Below are 16,609 nucleotides of genomic sequence, written 5' to 3'. Positions count from 1 at the left end.
ACATTGTAGCATAATAGTGAAGACATCAAAACTATGAAATAACAAATATGGAATCATGTTGTATTCCAAAAAAAGTGTTAAATAAATCAAAATATATTTTATATTTGAGATTCTTCAAATAGCCACCCTTTACCTTGATGACAACTTTTTGCACACTCTCGGCATTCTCTCAACCAACTTCATGAGGTAGTCACCTGGAATGAATTTCAATCAACAGGTGTGCCTTAAAAGTTATTGAGGTCACATGATAAATTCACTTCAAAATGTAGATGAAGGGGAGGAGACAAGTTAAAGAAGTATTTTTAAGCCTTGAACATGGATTGTGTGTGTGTGCCATCCAGAGGGTGAATGGGCAAGACAAAAGATTTAAGTGCTTTTGAACAGGGTATGGTAGTACGTGCCAGGTGCACCGGTTTGTGTCAAAAACATCAACGCTGTTTTTCAAGCTCAACAGTTTCCTGTGTGTATCAAGAATGGTCCACCACCCAAAGGACCTCCAGTCAACTTGACACAACTGTGGGCAGCAGTGGAGGCAACATGGGCCAGCATTAGGGTTGCAAAGGGTCGTAAACTTTCTGGTAAATTTCCGAAATGTGTCTTTCATGGGAAGTTAAGCACGGGAATTTGGGGAATTTTGCTTAAATTCATCAAAAAGGTTAGCTTAAAACAGTGAACCTTTTTTTGTGGGATACACAAGGCAATCCTAGGTCTTGTAGCATATTTTGGTTAAACTATACCAAATTCAATGGAATTGCAACCCACTGCATGCACAGTACATTCTTCCATCACAGTACATTCTTCCATCACATGTACAGCTGATTCTCAAGATCTTGCAAACTAATGAGATTCAATTGAGCCCACAGTATTACACTGTCTGAGCCAATGACTACACGCTTTCTGGTAAGTTTTGATTACAATACTGGGTGGGGGGAATATATTGTATATGACAAACATTGTTTTTTTGTTAACTTCTTGAGTGTAGGGGGCAGTATTTTCGTTATTGGCTAAAAAACATACCCATTTGAAACTGCCTATTTCTCAGGCCTAGAAACTAGAATATGCATATAATTGTCAGATTAGGATAGAAAACACTCTAACGTTTCCAAAAACTGTCAAAATATTGTCTGTGAGTATAACAGAACTGATATTGCAGGCGAAAACCTGAGGAAAATCCATCAAGGAAATGCTGTTTTTCCTGAAAGCTCTCTGTTCCATTGGATGCCTTGCCTCCATTTAAAGGGATATCAACCAGATTCCTTTTCCTATGGCTTCATCAAGCTGTGAACAGTCTTTAGGCATAGTTTCAGGCTTTTATTTTGAAAAAATGAGCGAGAAAGAACCCATCGCATCAGTGGATGGCTGGATGCCAGCAGAGTTTTTCATGCGCAACAGCCATTTTCTCACGCTCGCCTTTCTACACACTTTACGGATACTATTTGGAATTTTCATCTGCGATGTCGTGACCGCTCGAGCCTGTGGATTTCTGAACATAACGCGCCAAACAAATGGAGGTATTTTGGAAATAAAAATCATCTTTACAGAACAAAAGGAACATTTATTGTGTAACTGGGAGTCTCGTGAGTGCAAACAGCCGAAGATCATCAAAGGTAAGCAATTTAATGTATTGTTTTTCTGATCGTGAACAATCTACTTGGTTGCTAGCTGTTTGTAATATTTTGTCTACTGAGAGATGTTCTTAGATAAACGCTTGTTATGCTTTCGCCAAAAAGTTTTATTGAAATCTGACACGCCAGGTCGATTAACAACAAGCTAAGCAGTGTTTTGCTATAGTGCACTTGTGATTTCCTGAAAATTTAATATTTTTTGTAATTTCATTTTAATCTGTCGCTGTGCAATTCAGCGGATGTTGATGAAAATGATCCCACTAACGGGATGGGTGCGTCAAGAAGTTAACTAGTAAATAGTAGCCTACAGCAAAGTGTGTTTAAATCAACTTGTTAACAATTTCTGCTGGTTCGTTTTTATATGCCATTTAGCAGACACTTTTATCCAAAGCGACTTACAGTCATGTGTGCATACATTCTACGTATGGGTGGTCCCGGGAATCGAACCCACTACCCTGGCGTTACAAGCGCCATGCTCTACCAACTGAGCTACAGAAGGACCGTTTTTGCTACCATGTGGGTTTGAGCTTGCTTGAGCCTGCTCACTGAGGAGTGTTAATTCACCTGTTTCCATACATATTTCATTTTAAAACATTTGTCTTACAAAGGAGTTGTTTAATCTAAATGCTTAACTATTTATCTATACATGGAATTGTATTTGGTTTTAACAGGAAAATGTTACGGGCACCATCTGATGTGTGGAGACATTTCACCTCAGTAATGTAGAAGGAAAAGTTTTGTACATTTGCAAATACTGTGCCAAAACAAATGTGAGGAATACAACAAAGATGCAGAATCATCTGGCCAAGTACATAAAGTTCCCTCAGCGCTCACAACAAGCAACCTCTGACAAAAGTCCCTCCTCTACTTCTAGTCGAAGTGAAAATGATGAATCAGACACCTTATCGAAAGCAACAGCTCATGGTCCTCCTGGAATAAGAAGTATTTTTGACTCACGCACAAAAAAACAATACACAGCAAAGTTGCTTAGAAGCTAGAAGCAGAGCTGCCATATCTGTCGGCACCATCTTGTTCTTGTTTGGTATACTAAGTGTATGTCTGCTGCAGAGAGACAAGAGAGAGAATGACAAAACATAATAAATCAGGGGATAAAAAAAAGTGCTAAAAACATGTTGGCTCACAATTAAAAAGATGAAGAACAAGCTATAGGATGAAAAATATCTGCGTTTTGTCGCAGGTATAGCCATCTAGCGCTAGCTGACGCTACCTACAGTAGCAAAAAAAGAAAAAAATATGTAATTGTAGTGATTTTTCACCCCCATCATTAGAGTACATTACATTATACTGTACTCTACTTATGTGGGCTCTACTGTAATGCACTATACTCAACTTTTATTTACTGTGCTCTACTCCAACTGTGGTTTGTAACTACTATGATTTCCCATTGTGGCCAATTAAATTGTAGTCATTTTGTTACAGATTATTCGGTCACTACGGATTTGGTAACAGGGTGATGAGTTTGAATCATTTGAAGGGGCAGTGCAGTTTTTTTTATTTTTATATACACACTATGGGATCAAAATAATACTGATATTGTGAAAATTACGATAATGCCATTTTTGTGTAAGGGCTGTTTTAAATAAATGCCTGGAATTTCAGCCTGTTCAGGTGAGATGGAACTTTTGGCCACAATGTGATCTGATTATAATAGACCAATGACTGTTCCTACGGGTAAGGGACTGGGCTCTAGACCACCCTATCAACCAATCAGAGCTTTGTATTTAAATATCTTTACATTTCTTTCATATCCCACACAATCAGACTGAGCATTTCAATGGACAAAGGAGGCTCAGGGAAATAAATGATTCAAACTATATCTTTTGGAATTATTTTTCATTAAATAAACACACATTGATTTATTCGATATACAGTGAGGATTTAAAAATAGAATGCTTGGGGGCTTTAATAATTCATGAACAAAGTTTTTACTGATACAATTTAACTAATTGGTAGGTCTACCTGTACTTGTTACTTCTGTGAACTTTCATAATCCTCCCTCCTAATGGGGTAGAGAAAGTGTCTTCTCATTCTGTTGGTAACAGAATGACTAGGCAATAATTCCTAAACCAACGAAGAGAAATAACTTCCGGCTTTTACTTCAACATTATTGTGTTTTGATGTACTTTCTAATACCTTAAGACTTTTTCTAGTAGATGTTTTTCAGAACCCTTTTCCATCTGTGTGACCAGATATCAAAGCTTTGCTTTATTAATCTTTTTTAGGATAGAAAAATGGTTGAAAGACATAACTATGCCTTAATTTCCCCAAAATATAGACTCTTAGCATTCATTTAATACCAAAATGGATATGCTCCTATAAACTTCAAATTGGTGCTCATGGGGTCTTGAACATGGAAATGACCACTAGGCAATCTTTCACCCAAACTCAAAATTCCTGACATTGAATTATGTGGCAAATCCTTCAATTCTGTAATACGATCATAGCAACCCCTGGGAACCATGCGAGTATGTCAATAGACAATATAGCCAGGATGAGTGAGGGGAATTAAGCACATTCACACCCATCTACATATCCAGTGGCATTAAAACACAATGAGGAGAGGAGGAAATTGGTGGTAGGACCCCTGACCAGGCTGCAATACAGTTAATGCCATCTAGCTTCACAGATGACATATTCCTCCAAATGGAAGACTCAGGGAGTCAGTCTAAATATGTTAACGGGTGCCATCATGCACAGACGAATAAAGTACTAATCATTAACAGAAACCAAATAATTGAATAAGTTAAAGTAAAATGACATTAACTGATTCATTAGGCACAATACTCATTCTTAACTTTAATGAATAGGCCTAGGCTACTGTACACATAGGCCTAGGCTAACTTTCACTCATTATTACAGTGTTTCCACTTTTTGGGACTTCTGCTGTCAAATCACTTCTGGACTAGCCTACACCTGCCGTGAGCATGGTCTTCATTACATTTAACCCCGCCAATTGTAGTTGTTTAATGCACAGTAGATGCAAATATATACAGTACCACTCAAAAGTTTGAACACACCTACTCATTCAAGGGTTTTTCTTTATTTGTACTATTTTCAAATCATGTAGTAACCAAAAAAGTGTTAAACAAATCAAATTAAATTTGAGATTCTTCAAAGTAGCCACCCTTTGCCTTGATGACAGCTTTGCACACTCTAAGACAGCCCTACAGGGAGGCAGAATTGTCCTCACAGTGACAGACCACGTGTAACAACACCTGCGGGACAGGTACAGGATGGCAACAACAACTGCCCGAGTCACACCAGGAACGCACAATCCCTCCATCAGTGCTTAGACTGTCCGCAATAGGATGAGAGAGGCTGGACTGAGGGCTCGTAGGCCTGTTGTAAGGCAGGTCCTCACCAGACATCACCGGCAACAACGTTGCCAATGGGCACAAACCCACAGTCGCTGTACCAGATAGGACTGGCAGAAAGTGCTCTTCACTGACTATTCGCGGTTTTGTCTCACCAGGGGTGATGGTCGGATCCACGTTTATCGTCGAAGGAATGAGAATTACACCGGGGCCTGTACTCTCGATTTGGAGGTGGAGGGACCGTCATGGTCTGGGTCGGTGTGTCACAGCATCATTGGACTGCGCTTGTTGTAATTGCAGGCAATCTCAACACTGTGCGTTACAGGGAAGACATCCTCCTCCCTCATGTGGTACCCTTCCTACAGGCTCATCCTGACATGACACTCCAGCATGACAATGCCACCAGCCGTACTGCTCATTCTGTGTGTGATTTCCTGCAAGACAGGAATGTCAGAGTTCTTCCATGGCCAGCGAAGAGTCCGGATCTCAACCCCATTGAGCACGTCAGGGACCTGTTGGATCGGAGGGTGAGGGCCATTCCCCCAAGAAATGTCCAGGAACTTGCAGGTGCCTTGGTGGAAGAGTGGAGTATCTCACAGCAACTGGCAAATCTGGTGCAGTCCATGAGGAGGAGATGCACAGCAGTACTTAATGCAGCTGGTGGCCACACCAGATACTGACTGTTACTTTTGACCCCCCCTTTGTTCAGGGACACATTATTGCATTTATGTTAGTCACATGTCTGTGGAACTTGTTCAGCTTATGTCTCAGTTGTTGAATCTTATGTTCATACAAATATTTACATGTTAAGTTTGCTGAAAATAAACACAGTTGATATTGAGGACGTTTCTTTTTTTGCTTAATTTATATACTGTATTCTATCATATTCTACTGTATCTTAGTCTATGCCGCTCTGACATTGCTCATCCAAATATTTATATATTCTTAATTCCATTCCCTTACTTTAGATTTGTGTGTATTATTGTGAAATTGTTAGATATTACTTGTTAGATATGACACTGTTGAAGCTAGAAACACAAGCATTTCGCTACACCAGCAATAACATCTGCTAAACACGTCTATGTGACAAAACTTGATTTGGTGCATGATGGCACGGTCAGAAGACATTCGCATGCATGATTAGCTTGCTAATGCTAGCTAGCTCCTATTAACAAGTTAGTTCACTGTCGTTAGTTGCTAATGTTAGCTAGCTGTCACACTTTAACTGTAGCTGCTATGCTTGACTTTTTCTATGCAAAAATGGCCAGTTACATGTTTGCAATTACCTAGCCAGCAAACTAACGTCCGTTTATTTATTGGTAGAAAACTGATCAATTCAATTGGTTTAGAAATCACCTGCATTAGCAAGCCAGATGCTAACGTTAGCAATTAACGTTAAAACATTGAGAAATGAGAACGCTGATCATTTTCTCTTACCCTTGGACAGCGTCTTTAGTCATGACACTTATGGTTATTTTGGGAAGTTAAGGTGGCTAGATATCAAACGTTTCTTGACTATTATTCTCTGACAGAGTCACCACATCATCTGCTCACATGCATTGGTGGTCGTAGAAGGACCTGATGCAAAGGAAAGGAGTTTCACTCAATCCGGGTAGAAACTGTGGCAAAGAACAATAGTTCCGCCAGAGCTGTGGAAATCTCTCTTTTTTTTAATAATAATAATTCAAGATCGATAATATGGATGTTCACACTTTTTATTTAAGCAATAAGGCACAAGAGGCAGTGCTGTATCATAAATACAGTCCCAGGTAAATGGCATTGTCGCGCCAGAGCAGTCAACCCATTTACCAGTGAGGGCCAGTCAACCAATGCCTCGCATGCCTTATTGCTTTTTTAAAACTGTTACCAACATATTTAAATAACAATGATTTACATATTTTAATGAACGTTATACCATGGCATTGTTGAATAGTTGTTTCTGATTGCCTTGAAGGTCATTCTGAAGCGTGCATTATTTCCATATAACACACAGTATATATGCATGGTAGAATTCAATGGCTGTAGGTCATATAAAAATGTCAATATACCACGCCTAAGGGCTGTTCTTACGCACAACGCAACATGGAGTGCCTGGATACAGCCCTTAGCCATGGTATATTGACAATACACCATAAACACCCACCATGCTATTATAAACTGCTTAACAACATAATTATATTAATACAAATAAATGTTTTGTCATACTTGTGGTATATTTAAGCAATAAGGCCAGGGGGGGTGTGGTATATGACAAATATACCATGGCTAAGAGCTGTTCTTATGCACGACTCAACACAGAGTACCTGGATACAGCCCTTAACCGTGGTATATTGGTCAAATACCACGAACCCCTGAGGGGCCTTATTGCTATTATAAACTGGTTTACCAATGTAATTAGTGCAGTAAATATGTACATGTAAGTATATGGATGAGCGATGGCCAAGCAGCATAGGCAAGGTGCAATAGATGGTATAAAATACAATGTATACATGTTATATGAGTAATGTAAGATATGTAAACATGATTAAAGTGGAATTATTTAGAGTGCATTGTATAAAGTGACTAGTGATCCATTTATTACAGTGGCCAGTGATTGCTGTTTAGCAGTGTGATGGCCTTGAGATAGAAGCTGTTTTTCAGTCTCTCGGTCCCAGCTTTGATGCACCTGTACTGACCTTGCCTTCTGGATGGTAGCGGTGTGAACAGGCAGTGGCTCGGGTGGTTGATGTCCTTGATGATCTTTTTGGCTTTCCTGTGGCATCAGGTGCTGTAGGTGTCCTGGAGGGCAGGTAGTTTGCCCCCGGTGATGCATTGCGTCTTGCGTCTCGACTCTGCATCTGTAAAAGTTTGTCAGGGTTTTGGGTGACAAGCCACATTTCTTTAGCCTCCTTCACCACACTGTCTGTGTGAGTGGACCATTTCAGTTTGTCTGTGATGTGTACAAGATCAATTGAAGTAGCTACCAAGTTTACTAGAGAGCTACAATAGTTGCCATGGTAACCAAACAAACATCATTTCTAGTTTAGCTAAGCAAACCATCCTAGCTTGCCATTATGAAAATCGAATTCAACAATGCCAATAATGTTTTCAATTCAACTTTTGCTTTCAAAAGCACCTCAAACGTCACCACAAATACCCTAGTTTGAATCCAGGCTGTATTATATAGGATGGCGCCCCCTTTTTTCCTCCAAACATAGCAATGGTCATTATGCCAAACAGTTCTATTTTTGTTTCATCAGACCAGAGGACATTTCTCCAAAAAGTATGATCTTTGTCCACATGTGCAGTTTTGGAGCAGTGGCTTCTTCCTTGCTGAGCAGCCTTTCGGGTTATGTCGATATAAGACTCGTTTTACTATGGATATGGATACTTTTGTACCTGTTTCCTCCATCTTCAGAAGGTCCTTTACTGTTGTTCTGGGATTTATTTGCACTTTCCGCACCAAAGTACGTTCATCTTTAGGAGACAGAACGTGTCTTCTTCCTGAGCGTTACGATGGCTGCGTGGTCCCATGGTGTTTATACTTGCGTACTATTGTTTGCACAGATAAACGTGGTACCTTCAGGTGTTTGGAAATTGCTCCCAAGAATGAACCGGACCGGAAATTACTTGTGTCATGCACAAAGTAGATGTTCTAACCGACTTGCCAAAACTATAGTTTGTTAACAAGAAATTTGTGGAGTAGTTGAAAAACAAGTTTTAATGACTCCAACATAAGTGTATGTAAACTTCTGACTATGCTGTATTCTATTCTACTGTATTTTAGTCAATGTCACTCCGCCATTGCTCGTTCTAATATTGATATTTTTCTTCATTATTTTACTTTTAGATTTGTGTGTATTGTTGTAAATTGTTAGATGCTACTGCACTGTTGGACCTAGGAACACAAACATCTGCTAAATATGTGTATGTGACCAATACAATTTGATTTGATTTGAACATGTGATCCAAACTATATATACAAAAGTATGTGGACACCCCTTCAATTTTTTGGATTTGGCTATTTCAGCCACACCCGTTGCTGACAGGTGTATAAAATGGAGCACACGGCCATGCAATCTCTGTAGACAAACATTGACAGTAGAATTTATGCCCTGCCAGATCTGCCCCGGTTAACTGGAAAATTCTAGGAGCAGCAACAACAGCTCAGCCACTAAGTAGTAGGCCACACAAGCTCACAGAACGAGACCACTGAGTTTTTTTTTTCTTTTTTTCCCCCACCTTTATTTAACCAGGTAAGCCAGTTAAGAACAAGTTCTCATTTACAACTGCGACCTGGCCAAGATAAAGCAAAGCGGTACGAAGCGCGTAGTGTTAGTGCGTAAAGATATTCTGTCATCGGTTGTCATCGGTTGCAACACACTACCAAGTTCCAAACTGCCTCTAGAAGCAATGTCTGCACAACAACTGTTTAGTAGGGAGCTTCATGAAATGGGTTTACATGGCCGATTAGCCGCACACAAGCCTAAGATCACCATGCGCAATTGTCATGTAGGATATATTTAATCTCCAATGTTTTTTGAAAACAAATACATTTGCACAATGAGCACTTGTTGTCTCTCAAATACATCACTACATTTATTAGTTAGCTAGCTATCAAACTTTAGCCATATTAGCATTGACATGAATTCAGTCAAAACACCTCGAAACAAGACATGATGTCAAAAACAAGATTAAACTATCTGACACCACTCACTTAAGATCCCCTACATTGCATTTTTTGTCATTGTTGGAAGCTATCTGGCCAACCAGAATCACAACAACATACAGACTTTTGCCCCATTGAAGGTGCGCATTGTCTTCATGACATTGTTAGCGAACACATCTTTTGTACCAGTCATATTAAATCAGGTACAGCTCAAGTATTTGAAATAAATTAGTATCAAGTAGTTTATGTGTTTGACCCAGGTCCGATACACAGATTTACACAGTGTTGTTTTTCCCCAGTGTGTGACCCCGCTGACATTTTCTTTTACATTAATGGCCTCGGCAACTAAATTACTTTGACACCCCTGCTGGGGAAGCATGAGTATTTTCACAGGCTGTTGGCCACAGGAGCTCCTGATGCAGGAAACAGTCTTCCTGCTGGTTACTTCCCAACTAAAACAATGTAACCGTTAATAATAGGCTAACGCCCCAGAGGTACCTTGTCTGTTTGTTTTACCAAAGCCCCCAACTCACAACACTATGTGACACTTCCATAAGGTTAATATGAAGGTGGTCTTGCTATTCCCCAATAATGTCATCCCACAAGTTTCACCATAGCTAAGGATAAAATCTTGCAATGGAATGGATTTTTATTCAGTATGTCCATCGATTGGAACCCATCAACAGTTGAATGCATATTGATAATGAACCCAGTTTCAGACACAATATCCTGTGCATGTCAACAGCTTCAGCCTTTAACCCCTCAAAAGGGCAAAGCATCCTATCCAAATGTTGACTCAAAGTATTTTGTCAAATGTTTACCTTAAAACCAAAAATATTTGAATTTCAAGTCATTGATTTGTGTTGTAATCAAGGTACAGCTAAATTGTTCTGTCTAAATTAGAGGATAGTGATGATCGTGATGGTCACATTAAAACTGAATTGATCTTCTGACAAAATAAGCAAATAATTTCTATGTCATTTCAATACAATACATTTTCGATCACATATCAAAGGAATTGATATTCCACCACCAAAATGTTTAGATGGTGCATGAACAGAAGTGCTTGATCAGTGACAAGCTTTGTATGATGGCATGAAGTTGGGGTGTCCTCTAAAGTAGTCTGGAAGCCTCCCATCTGTCATATAGAGCAGGGGTTCCTAAACTTTTTAACTCGGGGCCCCCTTCCAGCATTGGGAAACACTGTTCATGACACAAACTGTTCACACCCCTTTTGTTGGTGGAGAGAATTTTGCAGGTTTAAAGCTTATTTCCTGCAATTCTCTACATTTTGCCACGTCTAATGTGAATTGATATGTTATTTAAGTAACAAATTAATTACAGCGATATGGGCTAAAAATCCTAAATATAAAAACATTAGCTGACATGGGCTAGTTGATCTGGACATTTCTGACAAGTTATAAATATCTCTCTAAGGTATGCAATGGCTAACATGACAAGGTGAACTACCCAATTTCGAAATTGCACTTTGTGCATTCCACTATTACAATTTTCAAGAGTAAGTTTAAAGCCAGACTGAGTTCCTTTAAAAAATATGTATATTTATTTTGTTATGGGGGGGGGGGTCCACCCCTTGCCCCACAGTTTGGGAACCACTGATATAGAGGTTTCCAGGTGAAGGTTAAGAAGCAAAAGTGGTGAGCACATCTGAACTCAATAGTGTGAATGGCGCAATTCTCCATTCAGCTCATTCAGGCAGCTGAACTCTCATGCTAATAGGTGGACCATTCCAACACATTAACAAATGAAAAAGCACTTCTCATTGCATCCTGTTTTATTGTGAGCAGACTATAAAAACCTAGACAAAAAAATAAGCTTCTGGGACTGATGGGGGTACTTGATACCTTTTTAATGTAAAGATATGGTAATGCCTCCTATTTGGACTCTGGTGAAATGACTGTGAACACCATAATGCAGTGAAGCCATACAGCTACTTCATTCGCCATGGCATCCTTTGTTGTGGCTGCCTCCAGTCTCCAACTTGATCATCAGCCTTTCATCATTTCAAATGAATACATTCACCAATGGCTTAGGAATGATTAACATGTCTGTCTGCTTATTTGTTTCAAATTCTATGGGCATACATAATCAGTGTGTTCCCTTATTGTATTACTATCCCAATTTTACTTTAGCCTTTAGATTTCAAAAAGTCTATTATTAATCTCAATCTTTGTTTGTCAACATCAACAAAGCACCAATCTGGGATTGGTTGGTGGACGTCGTTCAGCATCTCTAATCATAAACTCAGATAGTTTAAAAATGACATCATTGAGTTGAAACACACTGGGCCATTACGCGCTCGGTACATTATTGGGGGAGGGGTGCAGTCGGTCTTATGAAAACATTGTAGGCAAACTAAACTAAACACCCATTATTCTCTTACTCCAGCGGAAGCCATATGGGTGCTCATTTTGACTCAACCTCAGAGCTTTTGTATTGCCGCGGATGATTAAGATGTTAAAGTGCACAGATGCCCTTGCAATTACAAGGCTCTCAGTCCTCCTCAGTCAGAGAAGGTGGAGGCATTTGTGTTGGAGACCTGACACACCTCCCCCCTCTACTCACACCTCTCCTTTGCCCCCCAGGGGACATCAGTCACCCACTTGGAAGAACATTTTTTGGGGAAGAAATCAACACCACACAGCCATCACATGTCCTTTCTCATTTTCTTTTTATTTTAGAACATTTGAGAACACACAAAAATGCAATGACTTTGAAATGATACAAACACTTAATAACAAAATTTAAAAAAAGAATAAAAAAACGTTCAGCATGAGCGACAGCAATAAATAGTAACTTCTTATCGCACAACTTAAGTGCGAACACAAAGGCAAACAACTATGTACAGATCTTTAGAAGAAAACAGATAGTATCCCATAGCAGGTATGAAGAAGAATTGCATGTCCCATCATATTGCTAGAACAATGCATCCTTTATAATGATCTGCAAGGAAATGTAGCAGGAGTAATATATACATTTGACAAGTCAATGGCCACCAGGCTCTGCCTGTAGATTTAAATCGTCTATTTACATACAACAATTTGATTTAGGGAGAACGAAAACTCAAGTGGCAACTACAAATAGACAAATCTTTAAAAACTGTACAAAATGTAGTTTGTCCCTGAAAATATAGCTTAGTTTTAACCTGAAGGTTAAAAGTCATTGGTTGGTGACTGTTAACTGGACAGGGCACCTGAAGACTCAGATTCAGTAGACACAGATGAAATGGGTCCTCTCTTTTTTGTCAGTATCTTATGACTTGATCTACTGCTGACAGTCAGTGCATTCCGGGCAGATTTCTTAAATTTAACACCCAGGAACGCATAAAGGATAGGGTTGAGACAACAGTGAAAGTATGCCAGAGCCTCTGTGATTGAGATCCAAGTCTGCAGACTCTGCTCCAGGGCACAGCTATGGGAGATCACATTGAGCAACATCAGGGTGTCCACGAAGATCCCCACACAGTATGGCAGCCAGCAGCTGAAGAAGCACAGGACGAGGATGACAGTGGTCTTGAGAGCCTTTCTCTTCAACACCTGACCCTTGGACCCCTGGGACAGCTTGGCGATGATGATGCAGTAGCAGGTGAGGATGACCAACCCGGGAAGGACAAAGCCTACCAGAATGTGCTGGAAACGGAACCCCGCCATCCAATAGAAGCTAGTTTCCTGGGGGTAGATGCGTTGACAGATGGTTCTGGAGACTCTATTCTGAGCTGTGGCAAACACTATGTCAGGCAAGGTGAGAATCACAGCAGGTAGCCATACAGCTACATAGATCACTCTGTCTGCAAGAAACGTCCTGGTGGTTTGACTATTGGTGGCATGCACCACTGCCAGGTACCTGTCCATACTGATAAAGGCCAGAATGAGGACGCTGCTATACAGGTTGATGGTGTAGATCACATGCACAGTGGTACAGAGGAAACCGCCAAAGTACCAACTGCTGGCCGCATCCACCGCCCAGAAAGGTAGAGTGAGGACGAATAGGAGGTCGGCCACCGAGAGATGCAGCCTGTATTTATCAGTCTTCGTTTGGACCTTTTTCTGGTAGCCCATCACTATCAATACCAGTCCATTCCCGACGATTCCTAACAGGAATATTATTCCGTAAACTGTCGGTAAGAAGATCCTTTGAAAATCATCACCACTGACTCTGTTGCACGGCTCCTCATAGCCCAAGTCATAATCCCCTGATTCTTCCGAGCTGTTGTCGTTGTAAAAAATGATGGTCTGCAAAAAAAAGGGGGAGAAAGTGTGAATGTATAATAGTTTATAATAAGTCTATTAAATCGAATAATTTGCTGTTTGTGAAAATATAATGTATGGGCTACATCTGCTATATTTGAGAAACTTCCATTATTCACTTGGAGAAAATTAAATACACACAAAAATAGCGGTCAATTATTGATGATATAATCTGAGAAACATTGTCTAATTGATTCTACAGGAAAACGATCTATAGCCCTATCCCTATATTACATCTATAGAGAGTATTAGCTACGTTTTTGAATGACTGAAATGGTAAACTCACCTCGTAATAAGAAGACATCGTGACTGAAAGAGAGCACTGTTTCTCTGCGGGTGCAGTGTATGAGCAACTTTGGTGACCTGAAGATTTGAATGCGCCTAAATAGCCTACTCCCCTTGCAATACCCCCTTGCGCTCCTCCCACAGGCGGAGCCCTTGGTGGCGTGTGACACCATGTAGTTTTTAGGGTTACCAAAGAAGTGGCCGACGCCCCCTAAATGCATAGACTATGAGAAAACTAATTAGCCCGTATTTTACATTGGACCGATTCTACGCATGATTTTGAATGACGCGTAAATTGGGTTTGGAATCTCCGTGCACGGTGCAGCTATGTATTTTTCTCACAATAAATCAACGATGCTCCTCTCAACATTGATTTGGAGTGCTGTCAGGTATTTGCTGTGATGTGATTTGTCTGATAACAGTTTTTCCCCAAACCCAGCCGCGGCTCTTTCCACAGGTTGTCACTTTCTAAATAGGCTACTGTTGTGTCTACACTTTTCAGGTGCTGATTGACCCAACGGGTTTGAAATATCCCTCTCTCCCTTATGTACTCATTCCCAAGACAGATCATAACCCTGAACTCTGTTCTTCTCGCCCTTTTTTCAACCAAAGTACTCTCACCATCTCTTATTTCAGTTGAAGTAATCCCCAGCAAGGGTTGGGTGATGACAAGGGGGCAGGTCACTATGAACTTTAGTGAAGAAAATGGTCACTCTGTAACCAAATAGGTGAGTATAGCATGCAAAGTTATCCTCTTTGAAATCTGATATGACTGATTTATTGAACGACTCCATCCACTTCACCAGTTCAATGTATGTGGGTTGTAAAAGCAAGTGTTTTTATGCACCACACTAATCACATCAGATACTATACATAGTGCAGAGTGGAGACCACCAGTTGATGTGGATAGGAGGAGAAGAGGAAGCAGTTTTATTAGGAACCCTTCTAATATATTTTTTTGCACTTTGGTTCAACTCTGTTTTCTGCAGGTCCCGGACTCCTGAGGAGAGGGGCCGGAGAGAGAGGGAGAATGCCCAATGTATGGGAAAGGATGCCCTGCTCTTATCAAAGCTAGCCACTGGCAAACAGTTGTTTTCTGTCCCTTTGAAATCGAAATCTGTGGTTGAAGAAGTGCTGATGGATTAAATGTAGAAGGGGTGTCTTCCTACATAAAACCCCACACTCTAAAACCACTTCACGCCACACGCAATGATGAATAGAGATTGCAGAGATTTTTTATTGCGAAAGCATACCGTCAGAAAAGAAATAGTGAATTTGACAGTTTGTCAGAGTCCTCCTTCGGGGGGGAAGTGAATGCAGACTTGAAAACCTTGTTCTAGGGCTCACAGAAGGTAAAGAAGACCATTACAAACATGTTTTGTGCCTCCAGTACAAATGTTTACCCAACTATTCATTGCATTTTATGTACACTCGTGTTTTAGTAGATACTCCACCATGCATGGGACAACACAGAAATGACTGTGAAATACATTATTCTTGCCCACATTGTTTCTAGTGACTCTTGAATGTAAATCAAACCACTTTGGTTTTAGAGACCCTAATGCTAGATTGAGAGATATAATGTATGTTTAGATCATTTAAAAAATAGAAATGTAGTTGATATTTTCACTCTCTTTGTTGTTTTCTATTGGCGTGCACTTTTCTTTTTTGCACAATCTCTAATGTTTTTCTCTTCCAAAAGACTGCGGAAAAAGTCTGCAGGTCTGCAAACCCCAATGTAAGCTGCAGGAGCTTGTAGATAGCATTCGGAAATCAGAATACAAAATACCTATGAGCTACTTACAATGCAAATCAGAAGTGTGAACAGCCGTAAGAGGGCTCTTCAGTCAAGAATGGGTATTAAAATGAAGTAAGAATGCAGGGAAGATAAAGAGAAAAATAAGCAGAGTCTTGTAGAGGTTGAGTCAACAATGGTTGTTTTCCAGTCACAACTCATCCATGGCCCACAGCAAGTTAGCAGAGAACATTTTCATCACGATTGAAGCACTCCAATATCACCTTCACCATTTTTGTTACCACATAGAAAAGGAGGTACACCTTTTTGTTGTTGACTTTTGGGTTTCCCCCAAAAATAAGGAGTTTTTGAAATATGCTTTTCATCTGTCTGTAAGGAATGCCAACTGGTTGCAGCATATTTAAATGGGTGGGTCTTCAATAAAAGTGTTTTGATTAATTACGCAATATGGTACTTCTATGGATATTTGTCTTGAATGCAAGTACATACCCATTCGATTCCTATACTGAAACATTAGGAATACAGAGCTTACAGAGCTTTCCTCTCTCTGTTTATTCGTGTTCTCTTTGCCGATAGGTTGATTTACCAACGTACAACATCTGTTAAAGACTCTGGTTTATTTTGTTGTTCGTTTCAACATGTCTGAACATTAAGGCATTCTCAGTATTCCTATTGGAATGTACAACTCCAGT

The 16,609-nt window shown here is 40.0% G+C and overlaps 2 protein-coding genes and 1 long non-coding RNA gene across 3 annotated transcripts in view; 1 reads left to right on the top strand and 2 right to left on the bottom strand.

The window, feature by feature from the left end:
- LOC118385958 (aspartate--tRNA ligase, cytoplasmic-like) overlaps positions 1-6,565 on the bottom strand; it is a 28,295-nt gene extending 21,730 nt beyond the window's left edge. The window contains exon 1 of the mRNA XM_035773229.2: positions 6,398-6,565. Coding sequence (XP_035629122.1) covers positions 6,398-6,420 — 23 coding nt within the window. The 5' untranslated portion in view covers positions 6,421-6,565. The remainder of the gene's footprint in view (positions 1-6,397) is intronic.
- A 5,718-nt stretch (positions 6,566-12,283) lies between these two features.
- On the bottom strand, positions 12,284-14,259 carry cxcr4b (chemokine (C-X-C motif), receptor 4b). The gene is made up of 2 exons (XM_035773228.2): positions 14,163-14,259; positions 12,284-13,861 (listed from the first exon to the last, which is right to left on the bottom strand). The coding sequence occupies exons 1-2, from the start codon at positions 14,178-14,180 to the stop codon at positions 12,806-12,808; spliced, it is 1,074 nt and encodes a 357-aa protein (XP_035629121.1). The 5' UTR covers positions 14,181-14,259; the 3' UTR covers positions 12,284-12,805.
- An 8-nt stretch (positions 14,260-14,267) lies between these two features.
- On the top strand, positions 14,268-16,355 carry LOC118385957 (uncharacterized). Its single transcript, XR_004826133.2, has 2 exons — positions 14,268-14,889; positions 15,151-16,355. It is a non-coding gene; the product is annotated as an uncharacterized LOC118385957 (long non-coding RNA).
- Positions 16,356-16,609: the final 254 nt, after the last annotated feature.

Source organism: Oncorhynchus keta, chromosome 7 (assembly GCF_023373465.1).
Source record: "Oncorhynchus keta strain PuntledgeMale-10-30-2019 chromosome 7, Oket_V2, whole genome shotgun sequence".
In the NCBI taxonomy this organism is placed as follows: Eukaryota; Metazoa; Chordata; class Actinopteri; order Salmoniformes; family Salmonidae; genus Oncorhynchus; species Oncorhynchus keta.
The sequence above is the reverse complement of the archived record's forward strand: the minus strand, read 5'-3'. Positions and strand labels throughout refer to the sequence as shown.